Source organism: Platalea leucorodia (genome assembly GCF_965183815.1).
Source record: "Platalea leucorodia genome assembly, chromosome: W".
Taxonomy (NCBI): Eukaryota; Metazoa; Chordata; class Aves; order Pelecaniformes; family Threskiornithidae; genus Platalea; species Platalea leucorodia.
Genome location: NC_138859.1, coordinates 31,328,589 through 31,351,239, shown reverse-complemented (window position 1 = coordinate 31,351,239; position 22,651 = coordinate 31,328,589). Strand labels below are relative to the sequence as shown.

The window sequence follows — 22,651 nt, the reverse complement described above, 5'->3', positions numbered from 1 at the left end:
TCAAAGAAACAAATATTTAACTTGTCTTAAAACTAAGAAGAGTTATTAGATCTAAGTTCCAGATGCTTGCTGCACAAAACTACCATCTCAGAGAGGCACTTTGCAAGAGATTGCAACAGAAACAAATAGACATTGGTGCTTATTAGCTTCTTTAGGCCAGAAATACATTTTTCTGGTTCTGGCTGTCAGTGTATTTGTCTGACTGCCATGAGGGATCTTTCTTGGCACTTCTTGTTCCTCCAGTTATGAAAGTTGCTAGCTAAGGATAGGATCTCATTCTGAACTTTTCCCTCTTGTCATTCAACCCATGTTCATCTCACTAGAGGGAAATGAGAATAACAGAAGAGCAAGGATCTGCCTCTCAGCCTGTGGAAGGCAAATTCCCACGTGGTAAAAGAGAAGAAACGCCGTGCATGCGGGCTGGGTACTAGCGCAGGAGAAGTCCATGTCCCTTGCTTCCCTTGCGTCCAAAGTGCTGCTACCCAGGACTTAAGTGGGGGCCTCAGCCAGACTACTAAGGTGGAGGAAGCTGCAGAAAGCACTGGCAATTGGTTAGACCAGAGGCCCCGCTCCTTTCCTTCCCCCAAGCATTTGAATTAGTAATTAAGTGAAGGGTGAGATCTAGGAACATCAGGGAGGCATTTTCTGCTGGGAAGGCAATGATAAGGTGTTCAAATCACAGGAGTCTTCTCCTCTTGGGGGAAGGGTGCTGGGGAGGAGCTCCCGCCCTTCTCTCCCCATCTGGACCTGACCACCTACCCCTCAGCACTTCCCTGCTACTTCAGTCCATTTCATTTCTAAGATTGCTCAGTTTCTCTTTCTCTATGTTTATTAGTCTTATCAGAGAATGGAGGTTTTCCTTTAATTGCCTTGCAAGGTTTTTACCTTGCTATGTTCTTTACACAATGTACTAGCTGCTGTCTTGCAATTTTTTAGTGCTGTAAAGAATTTCAGGATACAATCTGTATGTAAGTAGCTCTACAATGTATGTGTGCATTGGAAGGTATTATATTGTAAGGTGATTTATGGGTACTGGAATACTCGATAAAGGAGTATGTCTGCAGATCAAGGGCATTTTCAGCTGTTTTCCAGTGTCTAATAGGGTTGGATGACTTTTTGGAATATTTAACCTTCCACTGATGTTTAATCATGTCCAAGTGAGATCCGTCTATCATCCAGTTATCACTCCCATCCATCCACCCACTCATTTTTTTAATGTATAAACAGTCAGTAACTGACGACTATGCTAAACAACTACTATTAAATATTTCACATCTGCAGGATGAGATAATTGGAGCCTCAGAATATTGGCTCAGAAATTTGCTGAACCATTAATGTTCATTTTAGAAATTTATGGAATATTAGAAAACCTTAAAAATGTTCCAGAAAAAAAATCTATTATTAATTTTTAAGGTTGTAAACTAGATGACCTGGTAAACTTAGTTAATCTTTCATAAGCCTAAGTAAAATTATGAAAATTTTTATATGAGATGATATGGCAAAGAATTAAAAGGTGTACAATTAATACCAATTATCATGGTTTCATGGAAAACAGCATCTATCAAATGAACCTGATATTGCATGAAATTGCAAGTTTGGTTAATAAAGTAAGTTTTCATACAGTATACTTAAACTTTTCTAGAGTATTGAGAGTGCCCTTATTTATAGAAAATGAAAGCAGCCCATATCAAACTTCTTAAAAATTGGATAATAGATAGACCACCAAAAAAATTGTAAATTTTGACTTACAATATTGAGGAGTTTCTAGTAGGCTTCTTCAGGAGCATGCTGAAAGCTCTGTACTATTCAATTTCTCTAACATTACCTGGAAGACATCTAAAGTAACTACTGGTAAAATTTGCCAATCATACAAAAATGGTGAAGTGGTAAATAATGACAGAAGTAAGTCATGTTGACCTGGGTCACTGCGTAGGCTGGACTCAGAGAGTGTTCATTTTAATCCAACCAAATGAAAAATCAAGTATCCACAGGAAAAAGCAAGTGGATCACTCATAAAAAGGGGAAATCTTCACTAGAAAACAGTGCTTCTAAGAAGAACATGGGTGTCATGATAATAGCCAAATACACGAGCTCTCAGGATTATGTTGAAATACTCAAAGTCCCAAGACTCAGTACAGTCTTGGGATGAAGCCAGTCTCTGGAGAATATCCTCTAGAAGTAGCAAAGTGATGTTACCTCTGAGTATGGCTCAGGAAAGATCCTTACTGGAATTCTGCATTTAGTTCTGGTGAGTTCTCTGCAAAAAATAAGTTTTAAGAATTATTCAGAACTACAAGAATAATTCTAGGTCTGAAAAAGTAATGAGAGTTGCCACAGTTTAACGAAGAGAAGGTTAAACAGTCTTCTGACCATAGTCTATAAATAATTTCTAATAGAACATGTTTTTTTTAATATAGAAAAAAAAAGAGCTTGATGATTTCTTCTGGATGGAAGCAGACGTTTGACAAATTTAAAATGGAAATAAGACACTGAGTCTGCATTTTTTTAAATAGTGAAGGTAATATTAACTATTTTGGAACATCTTGTTTAGCAATAGGGGTGGAGCACCTATCACATGAAATCTTGATTAAGAGATTTTCTAAAAGGGATGCTATGACTCAAGCAGAAGGTTTGAACCTGTCATATGAGCTGAGGTATCTGGCATATGTTATTTCAGAGTTCAGTCCAAAGGATCAGAATGGTCCCTTCTGATACTGCATATCTGTCTGTCTGTCTATTGTTCATTTCACATTTCAGATATTTAGAAAATCAGTTCTTGCCTACTAATCTGGCATGGACTGCGGTAACAGTCATGATAGAGGTGACAATTGATGTTAATGCCTTATAATAAATGGCCCCAAAGTGTGGGCTGCGGACCACTGAGACAGCTGACTGGTACTTGTTCTTCATCTTGCTTCCAGCTGAGAAAAACTGAACAGATGGGAAGGGGAGATTAAATGAAGAGTGAAAGTAAATGGCATGATTAACTTTCTCTAAAGGTCAGAACACCCATCGCAGAAGGTAGCTTGAAATACACAAGCATCTTCCTTATGTCACCTTCCCATCTTCCTATGCATGAAACTACTTCTATACATTGAGGCAGTGTGAGCTGGAATGTGCAGAGAAGTGGTCCCTGTTATTGTGCATTGTCAGTTGGATGCTCTCTAGATAGTGCCTCAAAGAAGCAGTATCTTCTCTGAAGAAGGTTGAGCTGTAGATGCTGACCCTGAATATGGTGGTTCAAACCAAGAAGGACTTTTCTTCCTATGTGTCTTCTCTTTCACAATCTGTTTGTTTTTTTTTTTCATACAGTGATTACTGTCATGACTCACATTGAAAGCACAAGGTTAAGATTCAAGATTAGACTAGAATTTGGACAGTTTAAATTACTGCGTAGTCAGATCTAGGGTTTTGACTCATACATACATCTGGAACCAGGGCACCTGATCAGGACCAACTTTGTCTAAAAAGAGAAAAAGAAGTAAAAATCTGATATAGAAAACCACAACAGATTTCTCATCCTAAGAATGGAGCTAACACTAAAAACTTCTATTTTTCCTGTAAACAGAACTTGTCTAAAGGATGAACAACTATTTGTCTGATGCTGTGGACTGTGGTTCTACCTATTCTGCTAAGTAGGCGTTGAAGTCATCCAATGAATGAATGGAAGAAGTGAAGGATTCAGGCTTTAGCCATTCTTTGGAGACCCCATGAATCAAATATTGGACCAGTATACATACATGTCTGCTGTGAACAAGAAGCACTGTGGTTCTTCTAAAAGAACCATAATGTTCCAACCCAGATGATGATGATGATCTTCCTCACAAGGAACAAACTAGCCAGTAAGGAATCACCCATAGATAAGTGAATGGTATTTGGTCTATTTTTGAATGATGATTAGAACTGAAGCAATTTCCTAACTGCTTTCAGAAATGGAAGGAACTCTTCTTGGCTTGCTTTCTGAGCCTTCTTTTTAAATGTTTGATACCATGATGTGTCAATATAAGGTTTATGGGGAAAGTACATGGTTGGAAAAAGCAGATGAACTTTAGAGGAGACAAGTTCTTCTGCCAGTGTAAAACCAGAAGCAAAGAATGAGCTTAGTATGGGTTTTACACAAGTTATGAGTGGGATCTAAGTAGATGGTCAGTTAAGGATGCACTGAGAGTGTTGCTAAATCAAGATGAAGGCTATTTTTACATTTGTTTTGTTGGAGTTGTACAATATAAACAAGATGAAAATAACTACTGAAGCTCCCACCAGCCATGTCACAATCCATTTCTTATCTTAATCTTAATTTCTTTGCTCCCAGGTTCTCTCTTGGCTCCCACTCAATTTGTGGGTTCTTGATAAAGAAGCCATGTATGAACACTGCAGCTACTGAAATCACCAGTCGTCCTTGGTCTATAAGGGACAAGCATCATAAAAGGTGACCTTCTTTTAGATAATATTTCATAGTGGGGAAGTAAATTCCTTCCTGGGCTAATCAAGAAAAATTACAAAACAAAACCAGGAAAACCAATCAGGAAGGTGCATGGTGAATTGGACTAGTGACTATTTTTTATCAGTTCTCTCATGTCCCAGGGAGTCTCTGAAATAGATCCATTCTTGGTGTAGCAATGTACAGAATCTCCCCAGCTTGATCCTGCTGATCATTACTTAAATGGACAACTAACCTTCTCTCACCTTTATGTCGTTGCACACCTGATACCTCATTACGGGTAGGCCGGGACAACCCAATAGATATAGAAAGACTTGAAGCTTCTCTTGTGGGACAGTCTGGAAGTTTCTATTCAGAAGCCAGAAGTAGTGATGAATAGTTTTTGGCCATGCTTTTCAAACCAATACTTTACTTTCTATGGAGGCCACTGTGTGAAAACCAGCTAACAAAACTAAAAGTGAAATCAACAGGAAAAAAACTCCTCATGCACAGTGAGTCATTGGAAAAGAAAAAGAAAAGAGAAAATCTCTTAATATCTAGACCAGGAGGTTGTGAACTGGCACTGAACTATGCTGGGTACCAAGAGGAGAAAGGAGAGAGTTATACAAGTACATTTTAAGCTGGAAGATAACATACTGTTCCAGATCCAACCAGCTGTTACATCTGCGGTCCTTTCAGTGTCGATGTAAGACCTCTCTGTTTTCAACTACCCACAATGGACAGGGAGATGATCAGCTGACTTCTTTTGTCATCAACATCAATGGGAATGAAACACCTTCATATTATAGTGTAGCTGCTGATAAATTCCTCTGGGTCTGCCAGCAGTGCATTCACCATTAATGGTCTTCAAAAGAGTATCCTGAATCCTGGAGATCTGTGAAGAGTCTTCTGCAGTCCCTCAGAAGAGTTACATTCAGTCTGTGAGATTTTAATCATATCATAGATTGCCTAAAGCCTGATCTAATTCTGGCTTCTGGGACTCCTGCCTGATGACCTGTCGGAACTCTTGATCCACCCTTGGGCAGGAGATGGGAAAATATGCTTGTGTTTTAATTAATGAAATAAGGAGAGTAGAAATATTGCTGGAAAACACATTTATGAAAATGCCTGTGATTAGAAAAACTGAAGACCTGAGAAAAGCAGGATGGTTATTGATAATTTGGACAAGGATCTTTGTTTGAAGGGGTGGGGTAAAAATATGAGTCACCCTTAAAAATGTGGCTCTTGCAGACTCCTAAAATCAAGAAGGAAAAATTCTTCCCTCATAAGCATTTTTAAAAGTCCGATAACACAATAATCCTTCTGGAGCCTATTCAGCCATGTCAGGAGATGCACAATGAGCAGGGTAAATACATTACAGTTTGTGGAAATGCTTCTAAAGAAGGATTTTAAAGGGTAATTAGGGACCTATCTTTAGAACAATCCTATAATTTCACCTTTAAATGGTCAGAACACAATCAGATTTGTAGGTCATGTTGCCAAAAAGGGAGAAAACCTGTTGCCTGTGAAGTAGCCAAAGACAGCAGCTGCTCTTAGATATTAGATGCACCTCCTCCTTTTTATAACAATAAAAATCCCTGGCTAAATATCAAGGGGACTGAAGCTCAGCTGGTGAAAGGGGCATAGTCCCACTGTCCCTAGGTTTTCCATGGGTTACATCACTGAGTATCTCATTAGAGATGTGCCCTGGACTGCAAGGAAGGCCAACAGCATCCTGAGCTCTATTAACCAGAGCACATCCAGTCAATTAGGGACGTGATTACCCTTCTCTACTCAGCACTCATTAGACCACACCTGGGCATCTAGTTCTGGGCATCCCCTCCCCCCAACATAGGAAAGACAGTGACAAAGTGGAGTGAGTTCAGCATATGGCCATCAAGATGGACAAGGGCTGGAGCACTTGCCCTGTGAGAGCAAGAAGACATAGATAGTCTCTTCACAGTGGCGCATGGTGGGAGAATGAGAGACAAGGGGCATAAATTGAAACAAGAGAGTTCCAGACTGGATATAAGGAAAAGCTTTTTCACCTTGAAGGCCAGCAAGCATTGGAGCAGGTTGCCCAAATTCAAACCACTTGTTCAGTGGTTTTCATTGTTTTTAATAATTTGCAGAAATATTTACTATTGCAGAAATATATATATATAAAATACATATATAATGTACATACCTGTGATATATTACAGATCAAGACTGGGGAGAGTGGAGATGAGGTTGAATTTTCTTGGGGATTTGAGACAGATGAAACCAGAAAAGGTTAAAAGAAAGGTATACCTATTTTTATGGGGATCTGCAAGTTGTTACCCTGATGACAACCTTTGAAGATGTCCTTTGAAGATGTCAATACATACTAGTTTTGGTTTGCTTACTTGAAAAAGGAAGATATCACATACACCAATACATTAAAACAATGATAAGGTTGCAAAATGAAGCACTTGAGTTAGAAATGCAAGAAATGATGTCATCTATAAAATTTTAATTCTGTATTGTTTTGTATATACATTAAGGCATTGCTTCTAACCACACATTTCTGTATTTTTCTTTTTCATGGCACCCTTGTTCTAATTACTGTACAGAATGAATAACATAACAGGGGAAGGAAAATGGCAATGTATCAGACTCATTATTGCAAGTGTTGGAATGTAGACAGTAAATAAGGCAGGGAAAGGATGGTTTTTGTAGTTGTACAACCAAATGCTGCCTTGGAGAACTGGAATTGATCCCTATTTCTGCCATGACATCCCAGTTATGCCGGGTAAATCATATATCACAAAATTCCTTAATAAGATCTCCTAGGCTACTTTTTTACTAGTAAATAAAATAGGGCAGGCTCTGAGTGCAACTGGCACATCATGGCTGGTATCTACATGACTAAACTCTTTTACCCCTCAGAAAAGGGTGGCCTTGTCTATACTGCTGTCTAGGGACTTGTCACTGCTGAGCCATGCCCAAGCAATGTCCAGCCATGAGTTAATTGTCATGGCTCAGCTAGAGCCAATGGCATACAAATGTTAAAAAGATATGGATGGTTATGGCACAGTGTTTGAGATGATATGCAAGGCCTCTTTAGTTTTCCAGTGAAGATGAAGCTTTACTATGTGTTCCTCTTTTCTTGGTGCTCAGTGTGTGACCTGAGATTTCACTGGCAGAAAGGCTGCTGCCTGTACCTGCATCTGAAGCGAACATAAACATAGCATGCCCTGCATTGTGCTAAATACTTTGAGAAAACAAGCAAACAGACTGATCAGGCTCATGGCATCTCAGATTAGGCATCCAAGATTAATAAACAGTTTTGAATATCTTTCTATGCCTCATCATCCCCTTGGTGAAATGAGGACACCATGAGCACTGTGAAAATGCTGGTACTTAGCTCTGTGAACCTCTCAAATGCTCTGCTGGGAAGGGCCTTAGGAAAACAGATGAGGAAATAATAATAAATTCATATTCATAGCAGGGTTTGAATATTGTGCGGGAAGGAAGGCCTGAGGCCAAGCACAGAGCTGTGAGGATCTATTGAACAGCTGCTCAGTAACTAGCTAGCTGACAGACTTCAAAATGCTGTCCCGTGCAGTGAATGAGACAGGATAGACGGATATAAAGAAGTTGTAGATAGATATACGGGGGAACAGATGGATGGTTGGATGGATTGACAGAGACTCGTCCATTCTACAGATCGAATTCACCTTGCATGAGAGAGATCTTGGGAAAACAAAAATAAAGACAGCTGTAATGGGTAGCCAAAATACTGTGGTGGGTCTGCAATCTCACAAGAGTGGGATGTGGTAAGTCTGTGCTCTGCAGATCCATCACCCTGAGTTCAGATATGGGCCTGTCTGTTGGAGGGGTCATTATTTATGACTTCTAAACAGAAACTTCTGGACTGAATGAAAGTAGCACTAGAGACCCTCCTCTGGCATTTCTACACATGGGGGTGTTCACATTTGAAACTGTAATATCCTTGGAGCACATGTAGGACCAGTCATATATGATTCGAGTTCATCTACTCTGTCTAATGTCAAAGGGTTTTTAGAGGAGGTGGCAGTAGATAGCATGCTGTGCTTGCACACGAGAGCCCGGTCAGGTTCTTTTCTTGGGTCCCAATGCTGATGGATTGATTTGAAGCCCAGAGCATTAAGTTTTTAATCTCCTTAAAAACTCTTTTTGTTTTTTCTTTTCTTTCTTCTGGCATTCACTCCTAACATCAGTCATTTCTATTAGTCACATAAATGGTCATTCCCCCTTTGAAGGTCATTAAATGAGTAGCCACAAAGACCCTGCAGTAATGAGTTCCGCCATCTAATTACACAATGAGTAAAAACATTTAAAATGATTGTTTAAGTGTGCATGTGAGTAGGTATGTACAAACACATCCGTAACTTTTAAACATGTTCTGGATGGACTGTGTCTATCACTTGTGTGGAGAGATGGATAGAATACTGATAGACACATGGACAGACAGATAAATAGAATAGATTCTGCTAACATATTCTTGTCTAATAAATTAAGCTACAAAAGAAAGCAGAAGTCCCTGTGTACAATGTATGGATTTTCTTTAATGTGAGTTATGGGGAAAAGACAGAGCTGTCCCTTTAACTGGAGAGCTGCAAACAGCTGTTCCTTACACATACATGCTTGCTTGGTCTGAAAGTTTTGGTAAGTCAGTGCATAACTGACAGATTTATCTCCCCAATAAGCAATCAACATTATAATAAAGGAAAAATGCTTTCAGTGCACCTTTGAGAGTGCATCAGAAATTAATCTAAACATCAAATTAATTATAGTTTGTAAATGAATAGTGGCTCACAGCCCTAATACTTCTCCCGCTCCTCCTCCTCCCCCTAAAGCCTCCCCCAACCAACTGCAATGGCTGGAGGTACTGTGCAGTGAGTTTGATAAACAGCTCCTTCTCTTTTTTACTCACACAGCTCTTTCCTTATCAGCTGGAGAAGAGTTCCATCCTTACTCTGCAGACCTGAAGTCTCAGAGCCTGGCTACTTTGGAGTATAACAGAGAGTAGCTAGCAAATAATAAACTTTTGTGCCTCCTTCCCCTTCCGTCTGGGAGCCCTAAGCACCCCTCTAACGGTGTCCTCCTCCCCTTGGCTTACTTTCCAACTAAGCTGGACACCTCATGAATCTCGCCTTGGCTGGCTATCTGTACCAGGTCCTTCAGAGTGGAGAGGACCACAACAAGCTAGTGCTGATCTGAACCAAAACATCCCAGGGGTCAGGCATGCTTAATGCATCTGGAAAATCATCCCCATATTGTCTGAACTCAGGCACTCAAATTAGAGGCTTCTTCCATTACACTCTGAGCTTTGGTCTGTAGCCATATGGGAATGACAATCTGATATTGTCCAGGGACCTGAAACAAAATGTATTGCCACTAGATCATGCAAAGTAAAGGACATAGCCTAATTCCATGGGCTACAGGGAGAAAGGCTTGGGTAGAGATTTTTCTTAGTAAATTTGAAATCAGGTTAAAAGTAAAAAGAAAAAAAAATCAAATTTAATCATAGTACAGTTAACAGCAGCAAGCAGAGCTCCAGATCTCTCCCAAGTGCTTTCTAATAATTCCTCTATCTGGTGAGAATCTTCCTATTTACCAAAGGAAGAATCAGAAAAGAAATCCCAAAAAACTTTGAGCTGATAAATAACTCTCCTCATCCATGGATCCTAAAGCCCTGTGCAAAGGAGTCAGTGTCCTGCTACAAGAGGGGGAACCCAAAGCACACAGCCAGGTTGACTCATGATCACCCAGATGGGGCAGGAACACAGGACTGGAATTTCTTACCCTTACACCGCCTCACTCCTGGACCTGCTCATTTCCCTGCATGAACTTAAGGAGAACTGGGTTTTTTTTATTAAATGAGAAACTGCCAGATTTGGCAGGGTGTGTTGGAGGCACATTGTGAGCAGGTGCTGAGCAATATTTTTCTGATGTACCTCAGGGTCTGTTGTTCCACTCCTATGTCTTATGGAGTGCTGCCAATGCACTTTAGACCTGATCTGCAATGCCCCTGGTCCCAGGGCCCTCCATATCTTTGCCGATGTCCTAGTCTCTTGATGTTTCTTTCTTCTTTCTGTTTCAGCTTCCAGGTTGAAACTCTGTAGACCGTCAAGACCTGCCTGCTGCCTTGCATCTCCCACTCCACCTTTCTGCCACCACACTGCAGTCTTGAACTGCCACAGTGTGTTTTTAATAACATGATACAAGCTCTACCCAACCCTCAGCCCTTCTCCTGAGCTTCACCTCCTCCTGTGTCCAGTCCTCATTCCTCACTGCTTTTCTCACCTTTAATCTCTCTCCTTCAGCTCCCCTGTTTCTTTTCATAAGCTAGGAGCCAGCAGAAGTTTAGTAGGGAATAGAAATATTTAACAGGGAAGATAATTAACTACTATGACCCTTATCAAGTGGTGTTATCTTCTCTCTTTTGGCAACTTTAAAGACTGGATGTTTTTCCAAATGGTGTGGCCCACTAGCAACTTTTGAGTGGACTCCCTGCAGGAATCTGGAATGAAACTCGATGTCCATGTTGTACCAAGAGTCAAAGAAGATGTTTCCTTTAGGCCATATAAATCTATGGTCCTAAGAAGCCCTCACAGTTTGTAGTCAAAGCTGGAATGCTCCTTGCTACGTTTAGTGACATTTAGTGACATTAGGGACATTTAGTGACATTAGGGACATTTCAAAAAGGGGTGGGACATCCCTACTGCCAGTGTGAAAGTCCATCTGGAATGCATAGAAAAGGAGAAAAACATCCAGCAGTTGTGGTTGCTCACACCTGGGGTGTCAGACCATGTCGAGCTGCGTGGAGGGAAACCACGGTGTCTCTGGGCATAGGAGAGGTTCTTCACAGCATCCTGGAGTCATTGTCCCATGGGGAGAAACTGAAGCTGCCACACCAGTGGGTATGGGGAACAGGCACATGCCAAGGAGACACATGTTGCAGACAAATGGGAGGCATGGAGCAGAACTGGCCTGACAGTGTCCGCTGCTCGATAGCATGCAAAGAGCCAGCAGATCCAAGTGCTCACTGCTCTCAGAAAGAGGTGACTGGAGGAATGAATTTCCAAGTGCACCAGTAAAGCAATTCCTCCAGCTTTAATTTATCTACATCTTATTTGACACATTGGGATAATCATTGGGCCTCTGCTGCTCCATCCATGTCCTCATTTTTCTAATTTCTGTCATGTCTTCCTAATTAATATTGCCCAAACCTGTCCTTTTCTCTCTCTTCTCTGTTAAAATATTTTCCTAGAACATGTCTGTCTCTGTATTTCACTAGTTTAAAATCTTCAAGTGCCTTCTTAAAATGTGTCTTGTGGGACAACAGTGAGTGCTCCTGAAATTAGGACTATATTGTAGCATCACCCTATGACAGAGGTAGAGTTAACCACGTGTGGGCAGCATGAAGAACGGCTCTTCTCACATTGACTACTTGCCTCAGCAGCCTTAATAGTGTCATTTTACTGGAGTTTTCTTTTTGCCTTGTACACAAACTGGTCACATTTAAATTATCTGCATAACTGAGGGAGGAATTATCACCAGAACCATTACAACCAGTACATAGATATATTGCATGACCTCTGACATTTAGGATACCTACACACAGAAGAACTTACACACATGCAGTGGGAAGGTGAGAGACCCAGTGCAGTCTCTGCCTTGCACAGAGACAAGATATAGCTCCAGGATCCTGCAGAAGTTGACGTTCAGGCTGTGACACACTGTGCCTATGTGCAAGACATTCCAGATCAGCCTGCTGTGAGAATGAGAGTCACTGTCTTCAAGGAGCATCTGATTAAATGCAGTTTTTCCCTGAGTGAGACAATGATTCCTGCTGTGGCCCTGCCATTTCACTGGGAATGGACAGCATGGCCCAGTGAGAAGAAACATGCTGGCTGTAAAAGAAGTACGTGGGAAGAGGCTACAGGTATCGGCTGGACATTGAGTGAAGGATTAGCAAGAGAGGAGAGAGGAGGACAGAACGGTGAAGACCTGTGAAGGTGAAATCAATAAGTTTGAACACAAGAGGGTGGACAAGGCAGCGCCTGAGGAGAAACCCAAGGAGATGCTGATATAGTTGGTGTGATGGAGGCTCAGGCCATGGGGATAGGCAGGATGTTGGTGAGTGGGAGGGAGAAGTGTGGTCTGCACTTGGACATATTACAGCTGTATAAGGATGGGGGAAAAATAAAAGCCAGAGGTTTGAAAAATTGTAAGAGAAAAGAAAGGATTTGAGTCTAGCGTGGATATGTGCAGCAGAAGGAAAGTCTAAGGCAAAAAGCCTCCCAATTTAAATTACTTTTTTGAGTGAGAAGTCAGGGTTGTTTCTCAGGCAGTCTTACACACTACAGCAAGCAGTCCCGCTATGGAAAACAATAGGCATATTTTGAGCACTTTAACATTTTATACGAGACTGGTGTTTGCTGTACCATGCATTCCTCGCTGCTCCTTGTCAGCCAGGAGGCAGCAGCCTCTGAATTGGGAAAGTTGAAGGCTTCATGACCACAGCATGGTTTCTTTGGCACGTGCAGGTGCTAAAGGTTCTCTGCAGAGTCATGGACTCCAGAAACCAGGAGCAAGGCTTGTGGCTCATCTCGCTTTCTTCCTAACACTCCTGTGGCTGCCCCTACACTATCCTGCCAGTAGTGGTCAAAGGAGAGAACTTTCTGCTGGAAATGCAGAAGAGAATTTAGAGCCAAACAGAAAGGAATAAAAGTTCTGTTTTGAGATGCTGCTCTACTGACTCACTCACTTTGGGCCAGCTGTTTATAGGTAGTTCAACAGTGAGACAAGAGCAGCAAATGAAGTATTTTCTGTTTCTGTGGAAAAAAACATGGTGACATTTTTCTCCATAGAATTTTTTAAGTTTGTCTAAAGCAGGACTTCTTGACAATTTCTTGACAACCTGGGGCTAGACTCTGTTACAGCAATTTACTTGGTATCTGCATAGCAGATAGATAGATACATTTTAAAAGGTCATATAATGGTGGAATATCTTTCTGGGGCCAGACAGAATTGTCCCCCCAGGCTACCAGTTGGAGAGCTCTAGCTGGGTTAAAAAAAAGTGAAACAGAATGCAAATGCTGTGTTTTTACATGTTGAGTTTTGGGAAATGTTTAAGGAGAAAAGGAAAGAGTTTTCTTACTTTCAAAGTTAACAAAATCCCTTTTTTTCCTTTAGGAAAAAGTATTTTGTTTTTTTTTTTTTAAATTGACTTTCTGAACAAAAAAAATGATAATCAGCGCCAGCTTCAGTGGACTTAGCAAAACAAATGAAAGGCCTGATTTTCTGTAATACCCTCCATGTTTTTACATTGCTCTAAAGTTGAAGGTCAGCAGGGTGGGAGGTTTTGAAGAGCAGTGTGACATACTTGTGATAATTAGCTACCTGTACTTCTGCTATTTCTATCCTTCTGGAGGTGGTGCACATGGCAGCATAATCAACATGTTTGAGACCAACAACAGTCACAGCAGGCGCTCAGCTCTATGGGAAAGTAAGTTAAAGCCAGAAAAAACTGGGGCTTGACACCTGGGACCCAAAGCTGACTAGACTTGAATATTTGTGTCTCAGAAGCTAATATAAGGTGACTAAGATCCACTAGCAATCTCTCCTGCTTTTGCTTACCTGTGCACTTGAGCCTACACATTCAAAGGGCACCATCCTGCTTTCAAGCTGGAATATCCCACCATTAGTTTTGGAGGTTACTTTGTCAAACAAGCTGATGTTTAGGTTCTCCCAGTAAGACTCAATGTTAAGAAAAATTTCTGCTAAGATACCTCAATTCCTGCTCAGCTATCAGCCATGACCTCACAGTACCTTGGAAGCAGCAATAAAGCCAGCCCCACAACCCTGCCCCACAAGCTAGGTATGTGTCGCTGTCCTCCTTAAGCCTTGTAGCCAGAGAGCCTTTGAGCTAAGAGGAGATAAGGTGAATACCTGTCCAGAAGATATTCTGCCTTACTGGACTTGGCTCTCACCTCATTTCTCCATTTACCTCTGTTCTTCCCACTTGTCAATATATGGAGAACCAGGCTCAGTAGTCCCCTAAATATTTATGATAGGAATGGCAATTTCATTGCCAAAGGTCCATTTCTAACCCATGGGTATCCTTGGAGCATTAGTTTTCAATGTCATCTAGAGCTGTGCTGGTCTGCTCAGCTTGTTATGAGCTTTTATATGGTTAAATCTCTAAAAAGCAGGTGGGCTCCGGAGAGAATGGGGCTAATTCATAATTTCTCATTTGAATTTCCCAACTGCCTCTTCACACCAAACTCTTTGTCCTTTATTCCTCTAGAACTTGGGAGTGCAGCAACCCAATGACTACTGGTGAAGGGGAACACTGTTTCCCCTCACATCAGGGGGCAGGGATCCTTCAATCAAAGGGGAAAATAGCCTGCTCAGACCCTCTGTGAATGGGCAGGAGGAATGGTGCATAGAAAAGGGGAACAAAACCCTCGGAAGTACTGTCTGACATGCACCATAGCTAGCAAGGGATGAGGTAAGATTTTTGGGAGGTGGGCTGTCAAGGAGGGGAAAGGGGAAGGCAGCATGGAAAGGAAGCATAGTGTGGAGACTGAGAGTGACTTTAAAATCAAATGAAACTCCAATAAGTCTTAACTCTGGAAGTTTGCCTGAGAGACAGAGTCCAGATCAGCTGCAAGTAATGGAAAAGAAAATCAATAGTTTGTCCCGTTGCATTTCTCAGGGAAGGTCTGCAAAGAGCGCAGGATGGCAGAGAACCAGAAATTGCACATCCCAGTGGTGGGCACATGGATGGGGGAGATCCCCTGTCTACCAGGTGGGATGGGATCAAATGTGGCAGGGTCCCCATGCTGCTGCACTTCCAGAAGGGACCCTTCACAGCAACACCTTTGCAAACAGCGGGATCCCACTGAGACACCATGCACACATCACCACATGGCTGTTGGCTGGCTGAGCCCTCCTGTTGTGGGTGCAGCTCATGGTGTCCCTAGCTGGCGGCTCACAGGCAGCTGAGGCTGTGCTCTTTCCATGCTCCAGCTGGTGGGGTTGAGCCAGCAGCGAGGCCAGAGCTGTGAGAGCACAGTGCAGATTTCAAACCCAGCCTCTTAGCATGGCCTGTCAGCTGAGGCACAGGGTTAGCTTGGTCTATCTGTATCTGCTGTGGTGCTGGCTTGGGTCCAGCAGGCTCAGAGCATGGCTGCCTGCAATCCACCAAGCAGCCATCCCCCCAGAAGACCAGGCTTTCAGCTGATGTTCAGCCCTTGTCCCCTTGCAGTCTAATGCATCACAGCTGCTGGAAAGCTGCCCCCACAGCTCTGTCTTCCCTTTAACCCCATGACCTGTTTTTCCTTTTCCTTAGGTACAGAAATTCCCCTTCTGCCACATGCTCCTGCTGCTGACCCTGTCAGCATTTCACTTACCACCCAGCCCCCTCCATTTTGCTCCAGGTGCTTTAGTCTTTTCTGTACCCTTCCCACCTCCCCTTCCAAGGGGGGATATTTTCCACCCCGCCACCAGGCACAGCACCCTGCTGCTGGTGAGATGCCAAACCTTCAACTCTAAGCAGTGCACACAACTCTGAGCATGAAACAATTAGGAGAGAAAGAGGGAAGGGGGAAAGTATCGACAGAAGTAAATTGAGAGAAATCACAAAGCTTAAGCAGAAAGAAAGCAGTTTGAAAGGTAAAGTATTCAGAGAAAGCCCTTTCCTGGATGAATCTAATTGTTTTGTTATCTTTACCCACCAAAGCATTTACTTTGGTTTGTCGCCCGATCCACAAACACTTTCGAGGAGATGACATTACCGAAAGGCAGGAACATCTGCATCAGCTCAGCATCCCCAAACTCCTGGGGCAGATGGTAGATAAACAGGTTACAGCCCTCTGGTCCTATCAAGAGAAAAAGAAGACACATGAATGGAGAGAAATAGGATATGAGAAAGCACATGGTGGAGATTTACTTTGGCATCCCCTCTCTCTGACTGGTGAGGGATCACCTCAGAGGAACGGACAAAGCAGAAGATCAGGAACTCAGAAAGTCACCTAGAGGCTATGCTAACTTCATTAACCTTCACAGGACAGACACCAGGATAAAATCTAGAGACAGAGGAATGCAGCAGCACATGTGGCCATGGAAAGACAGAATGGAGGAATAAGAACAAAAAGAATGAAAGAATATGGTTCATAGTTTTTCTTTGCTCCTCATAATCTCATTTAATCTGTAGAGTTTTGGGTGACCCACACTAACCCTTGCCTCTTCTCAGTGTCTGCATGCAGAAGCTTCGTTATCCTTCTTGTATCTGTGTGAGGACTGTGACAACAAGTAGAAAGATATGCACAAACACACAGGCTTATTTTGTTTTGTAAAATTTTACATTCAGCCCCCCAGCTCGACTCAGCCTGAAGACTCCCACAAATCTGGACAGTTTGGCCATGTCCCCCATTCTAGAGGGTTCTGCAAGAAAGATTACAGATGGATTTAAATCCAAATTACTAGACAAGAGGAATTGCCTTTTTTGCCTCAGTGCTGTAACATAGACTTACAGACTTCAGAGGGTGCTTGGAAAAATATCCAGAGAGGAGTCTTTAGTTGAAATATGCAGTTTTGTTAAAGTAGACACCCTCAGAAAATGTTCTGTTGAAATTGGGGCAGAAGAGGGAGAATCTGCCTCTGGTCAAATAGCCTAGAATGAAACTTTTCAATGTGACTTTTATTTTTAAGCATGCTGTACTTGAGCAGAAGTCAAAAGAGAACAGGTGTGTCCAAGTGGTTTTGTTGAATAAAATAAACATTTAAACCCCTTGCAGTGTTCACTAGTAAAACTGTATAGTTTGAGGAGGCAGGGATTGTTTTTTTCACGGTCTTATTTCCAAAGGTACTTCCAGCTGCTGCCCAGCTCTGCACTGACCTCGACAGGTAACTCCAGCTCTCCAGCTCTGCTTTGCTCAGGGGGGTCGAGATGAAGGGGATACAGTGCGAGCTCCTTGCCACAAGGGTAAGAGGACAGAGGGAAGGAGGGTTTCCTCCTTCCCTCCAGCCCATGTGCCTACAACCCTGTGACCCGACTCAGCCAACTTTCCCCCATTTACGTCTGGGGCACAGTATGAGGAAGGAAAGGGTTTTTTAATACTCTCATTTTCTTCATCAGGGCATAATTACAGTGTCATAACACAGCAAATTACAACTTTTCCTTTCCTGTTAGGGAGAGGAGTTCCTCTAGATGCTCCCATCTTTTATTAGCCATTACTCATCCCCCTGGCTGGCAGTAGAAGTACGGCGAAGTCAGAATTCTGACAGATGCCCATTTAAAGCTCATTAAAATTCCTGGACCTCAGCGTGATTGAATTCACAGGCTCTCCACATTTCCTTTTGGATTAATGGAAAATGAAGCCCTAATGAATATTTGCTAAGCACAATTTTCCCCACTAATTTGCTAAAAGGACTGTCATGAAGGAACAGCTGATCCTTTGCATCTTGTGCATTTCCTAGAGATCATGAGGATGGTAACAGGGTTTCTTCCAAATGGGAGGGATAGTGGTACGGTGGGATAATTAGGCAATTGATCATCTGCTTAGCTAAATTACTTTTGAACCTCAGTGGCCCGCTGAAATAGGCTCCCCTATTTCATGCCAAGCTTTTCCATCTCCCCCCCACCTCCCGTCTGCCTCTTCCTTAGTCTCCTCACTGAGCAACTATCCCTTCTCCAGTCCTTGCTGTAGTTTATTTCCACACAATGTGGAGTTATTGGCACAATAAACTAGATATGAAACAGTCTGAAAGTGTTAAACAAACACCGACCCCCTTAGGTGTCTGTTAGAATTGAGAAAATTCTGCCCAGGAGAAGACCACGGTCCAGAATAGCAGGGAAAAATTAATTCCTTCATCTGAACATGCCCCAAAGCACTTCTGCTATGGGATTTGAGATCCACATTATAATAGAATGGGTAAAATCTTGGCTTTGCTGCAATTAGTGGCAAAATTCCCACTGACATCACCAGAGCCAGCAGTTTGCTCTGTAAAACTGGCAAATTCTTTCAAAAATGCCAGCTGCATTTCCTGGGGTCTTGGATGTGGTGTGCATGAGTAGGGATTCTGCCTGCATGTGCTGAGAAACACCTACTAAGGCATAAGGCAGACCAGGAGGCATACAACTTCATCTGCACTGGGTTTAGAGGTTGGGCTCAGGGAGAGAACAACCCTTAGTTCACCTTGAAATCAGCTTTGCCTCACACTGCTCAGAGACCAAGAGGAAGAGACCAGGAAGGATGTGAGAAAGCAGACACCATCCTCAAAGTCCAGTTCAGGTCTGAAATGTGGCTGGGAAACCCACGCTGCGGCTTCCCATACCAACTCAGACATTCAAGGCCAAACTCACTCTGTTCCCAACTACAGAGGGGTTTTGCTAATTTCCAATGCCAAAAACTCCACCTGCTACTGAGAAACAACCTGGCGTAGTTTGTTTTGTTTTATCATCCTCACATATGAAAATTCTGCCATTGGAATTCAACAAGCAATTTCTTGTTAAATCCATCCATCCATAAGTTACCTATCACAGTTAGACTCCTTGGTAAAGAATTTGCAAAGCAAGCTCTTTCTGTCTGAGCCCTTCTATCTTGTTGTGGTGTTTTTTGCCTGAGTCAAGTTAATCTGGGCACTCCATGGAAGACTATGTGTTTATGTGTATGGCTGCCTCTGTGTATATACATGTATATTTTTAAGAAACTAAAGGCATGAGCTTTTCAGCTCAGAATGCTATGAAGAGCTAAGTTAGTTCTTAGCACACATGCAATGAGTTTTAGAGAACTCGGTCAGGATCACTGGAGCAAGAGGAAGATCACAGCTGGTATGGCAAAACCTTAGTGAAGACTCCAACTATCTTGTTGGAGAGAAAGGTCTTGTTTTGGGCTGAGTTAATGGATTATTGGAGATCAGTATACTTGGCAGTTCAGGGCTGAATACAGTACTAAAATTATTTACCACACACTTTACTTTGGTTTTCAAAAGGGCTGTAAGTGAGCTTGAAATCTAACCCTCATGACACATTATGAGAAGAGAATCAAGGTTCATTTCTACCATGGCTCTTGGTTTTATGGCTTTAAGTTATAGATATTTCTGTTCATTAATACACAAGAAGCATAAATAGCCTTGATTCGGACAAAAAGGAAAGTTTTAAGGAACGCACAGTTTATGAACGGTTTGTAAATTACAGGCAAACCATGCTGGATAATGGAAAAACCCATGATTGAGAGCACAGGAGCATGTGCTAGAGAACTCTGTTGGGTCCATGTTGATTTGGCTTGGTTGGACCTGAGTTGCTAAGCCATTGCTCTGCCCATGCTCCTCACCCTCCAGCTCATTGTTAGTTCTTTAGCGTGGGGACAGCAGCAGACCCAACCTATCCCTGGGTGTCCACTATCAACATGAGTAATCTCCACATACCTGAGCTGACATCAACTATCTATATCATTGCATCCCCAACACCGTGAGTCAGTGTCATAAGGAAAGGCTATGACTAGACTGCTCTTCCAACAGTAATTAAAAATGGGCTGTCCTGTAAGGTTGTATGAAGTTAGCCTGCAGCCCTTTAGTCAGCTGCACACCTCACCTCTACAGCAAATAGAGGCTGGAATTTCATTGTCTCTTCTGCATCTGCTTGCTATTCAGTCCCCAGCATGTTTGAGCACAGGGCAGATGAGAGTCACAAGCCTGCACCACTTTATTTTAATATCTAAGTATACTTCTGAGTTTCAGAAACTATGTCAAGATGAGTAATACCATACGAATTTAAAATTACCCCCAAGTTTTGCCTGGTTGACATGGCCTGAATCAAGACTTCATCTCTAGCTTTCAGATCTGTTCCACCCTATGTACCCCATCAGCTGCCGGCATCCTCAGCACTCATGCGGAAGTAATGACTAATCTCTACAGTAATGTTGCAGCAGCCAAGCTGCTCTGGGCTTGTTATCCAACCAGGATCCGGGAGTGGAGAGTTAGCATTGTTATTAACAATGTGATCATCGATGTTATTGTTTTGGTAGGGCTGGTTCATTAACGAATCAATGTTTGTGCACATCCTTGCAAACATAAAGTACTCTTCTCAGCACTGAGCATTATTGTTATTAGAGTTCCCTCTTGCTGTGTTTTCTTGTTAAAGGTTAGAGATGCTTAAAGGTCTTGACCCTCTCCTAAAAAGGATTGTCGTGCCTTATTGTTTCTCCCTCTAGCAAGCAGCAGAGAAAGCCACAGCATCTAAACACTGCAGTAAAATGGAGGACACTGGGAATGGCAACCTGCATCGGACTGGTGGTTCATCGCATATATCTGGCCCCCAACCATCCTCAATACCAGCTGCTTACAGGAAGGAGCGAGAAGTTATCATCATCTCATAACTTGTCCACTGGGTGACACTCACCCTCAACCCACAAAGACACACCATGCCTTGCAAAAACAGGGGTCTTTGGGCAGTAGATCTTCAAAGTGTGCATGCACAACAGCTATCCCTTGCTTCTGATGGTTCCTGGCACAATGCTATGCTGAGCAATGATCTGCTAGCCATTTTGTGCTGTGCTTAATCTAGCCCCAGTAAGTAATAAAAAGCAAAATCCTTCAGCATGGGGGAAACATCTCTGTAACAATACGTTAGGTCTGTGCATCTGTTTTCACAGCAGGGACGTGTACTAGAGCTAATCAGGAGCTGGAAGTTGTGTTCCCCAGGAAATTCTGACATCGGAAAAAAATTAATTCCAAATTAGATCAAAATGCCAACATTTCTAATTTTCTTGCAAAATGAGATTTCTCCCTCAAAGTAGTTCTAGGCCATCAGAATGTTTTAGTTTGATAGTGTAGTCTTGATTCATTTCATTCTGACTGTTACACTACATTAAAATATTAAATGTCATTATATATATATAATAATACATATAACAATATATCTGAATTAGTGATCTAATAGAGGATAAAAGTTGAAATGTAATTATTTAAAATGAGGGTCTCTACACTAAGCTGAAGCACCTGACTTAAATGCCTCGCTTAGGCAAGCAGTCTTCTCTTCTAGTCAAAAGGGAGCAGTGGACTCCCTGGAGGATGGTTGGGACTACCTGAGTGGGTTACCTGTAAGGATCCCACTGCTCCCCACTGACTGTAAAGGGAACATCACATGGCATGGTTGCCTCCCAAAACATTTACATGCAATAGTGAGAGATTCACCTCTCCTTACTTTTCATGTCTCCAGTGCAGTCATCCTGTCCTGCACACTAGATAACCCAGGCTCCTCTCATAGTCAATGTAAAGAAATAGGTACTTTTACTATATGATTAATCTCATCCTGATATAGAGAATGTGCTCTAAAAGGGCTGATTTCTGTTTCCAGATTATCAATGGAGTCTGAAAGGACTAGACCAGCTCCTCTAAATAGCAGGTCCTCGTCCTCTAAATAGCAAGTGTCTGAAATCACGTTACTGGCTTCTAATGAAGGGCCACCAGTGCTTTGTGACCTAGTAAACTCTTTATTCCAATGCAATTGCATTTTTATCCACATTCTTGTTGCTTGTCTCTAACACAGACCCCCCCTGGACATTATTGCCTACATTGCTAGCAGGTCTTTCCATGGCCCTGTCACATCAGCATGCTCCCTTCCCTGGGGACTGAGGAGATCTCAGCAGTGACTCTCCATGAGGGTGTTCCCACATATTACTGTTAGTGCCAATGATGCCGTGCCACATATGGAAATTGAGAAAAGACTCAGTGGACCAGGGATTCAAAGCAATTGGGCATTTAATGGATATTCTCTAGGTGTATGAGGAGGGGAATCAATGTGGTGGGGATGGCATGCTGGGCCCAGAAAGGAGGACAGCCCATTTACTCACCTTCTCTCTGTTGCTGTGGGATCATGGGAGGCGGCTGTGGGAATGCTTGGTTAATCTGGCCATAAGCAGCAGGATAAGCAGCTATAGGGGAGAGAAGAAAGATGGACAGATTTCAGTGCTGGGAAGCAAGGAGCTTTCACTCCAAACCATCATACCAAGCTAGAGGTGGGCTTTCCCCCTGCATTTTGGCTCTGGGAAGGCCCATCTCATGCAGCCTGAGATGTGGCAGAAGCACCACAGTCATGCTTCAGGCAGTGGCCCTGAGCACCCACCCTCCCTTCAGCTTTGTCAGCAGTAACACTGGGGACAGCCACGTGGTGTAAATGGGGGTCTCTGCTGAGATCTCTCCCAGTAGAGA

General features: G+C 42.5%; 1 protein-coding gene across 22 annotated transcripts in view; it reads right to left on the bottom strand.

The window, feature by feature from the left end:
* LOC309601571 (CUGBP Elav-like family member 4) overlaps window positions 1–22,651 on the bottom strand; it is a gene marked incomplete at both ends in the record, with an annotated part of 741,391 nt that overhangs the window by 5,292 nt on the left and 713,448 nt on the right. For 10 of the 22 annotated variants that reach the window (XM_082334653.1, XM_082334655.1, XM_082334654.1 and 7 more), the window contains 2 exons: window positions 16,234–16,317; window positions 22,294–22,374. In XM_082334653.1, coding sequence (XP_082190779.1) covers window positions 16,234–16,317; window positions 22,294–22,374 — 165 coding nt within the window. Of the gene's footprint in view, window positions 1–16,173; window positions 16,318–22,293; window positions 22,375–22,651 lie in introns of all 22 variants that reach the window. The other 12 variants (XM_082334642.1, XM_082334644.1, XM_082334643.1 and 9 more) reach the window with 2 other exon arrangements.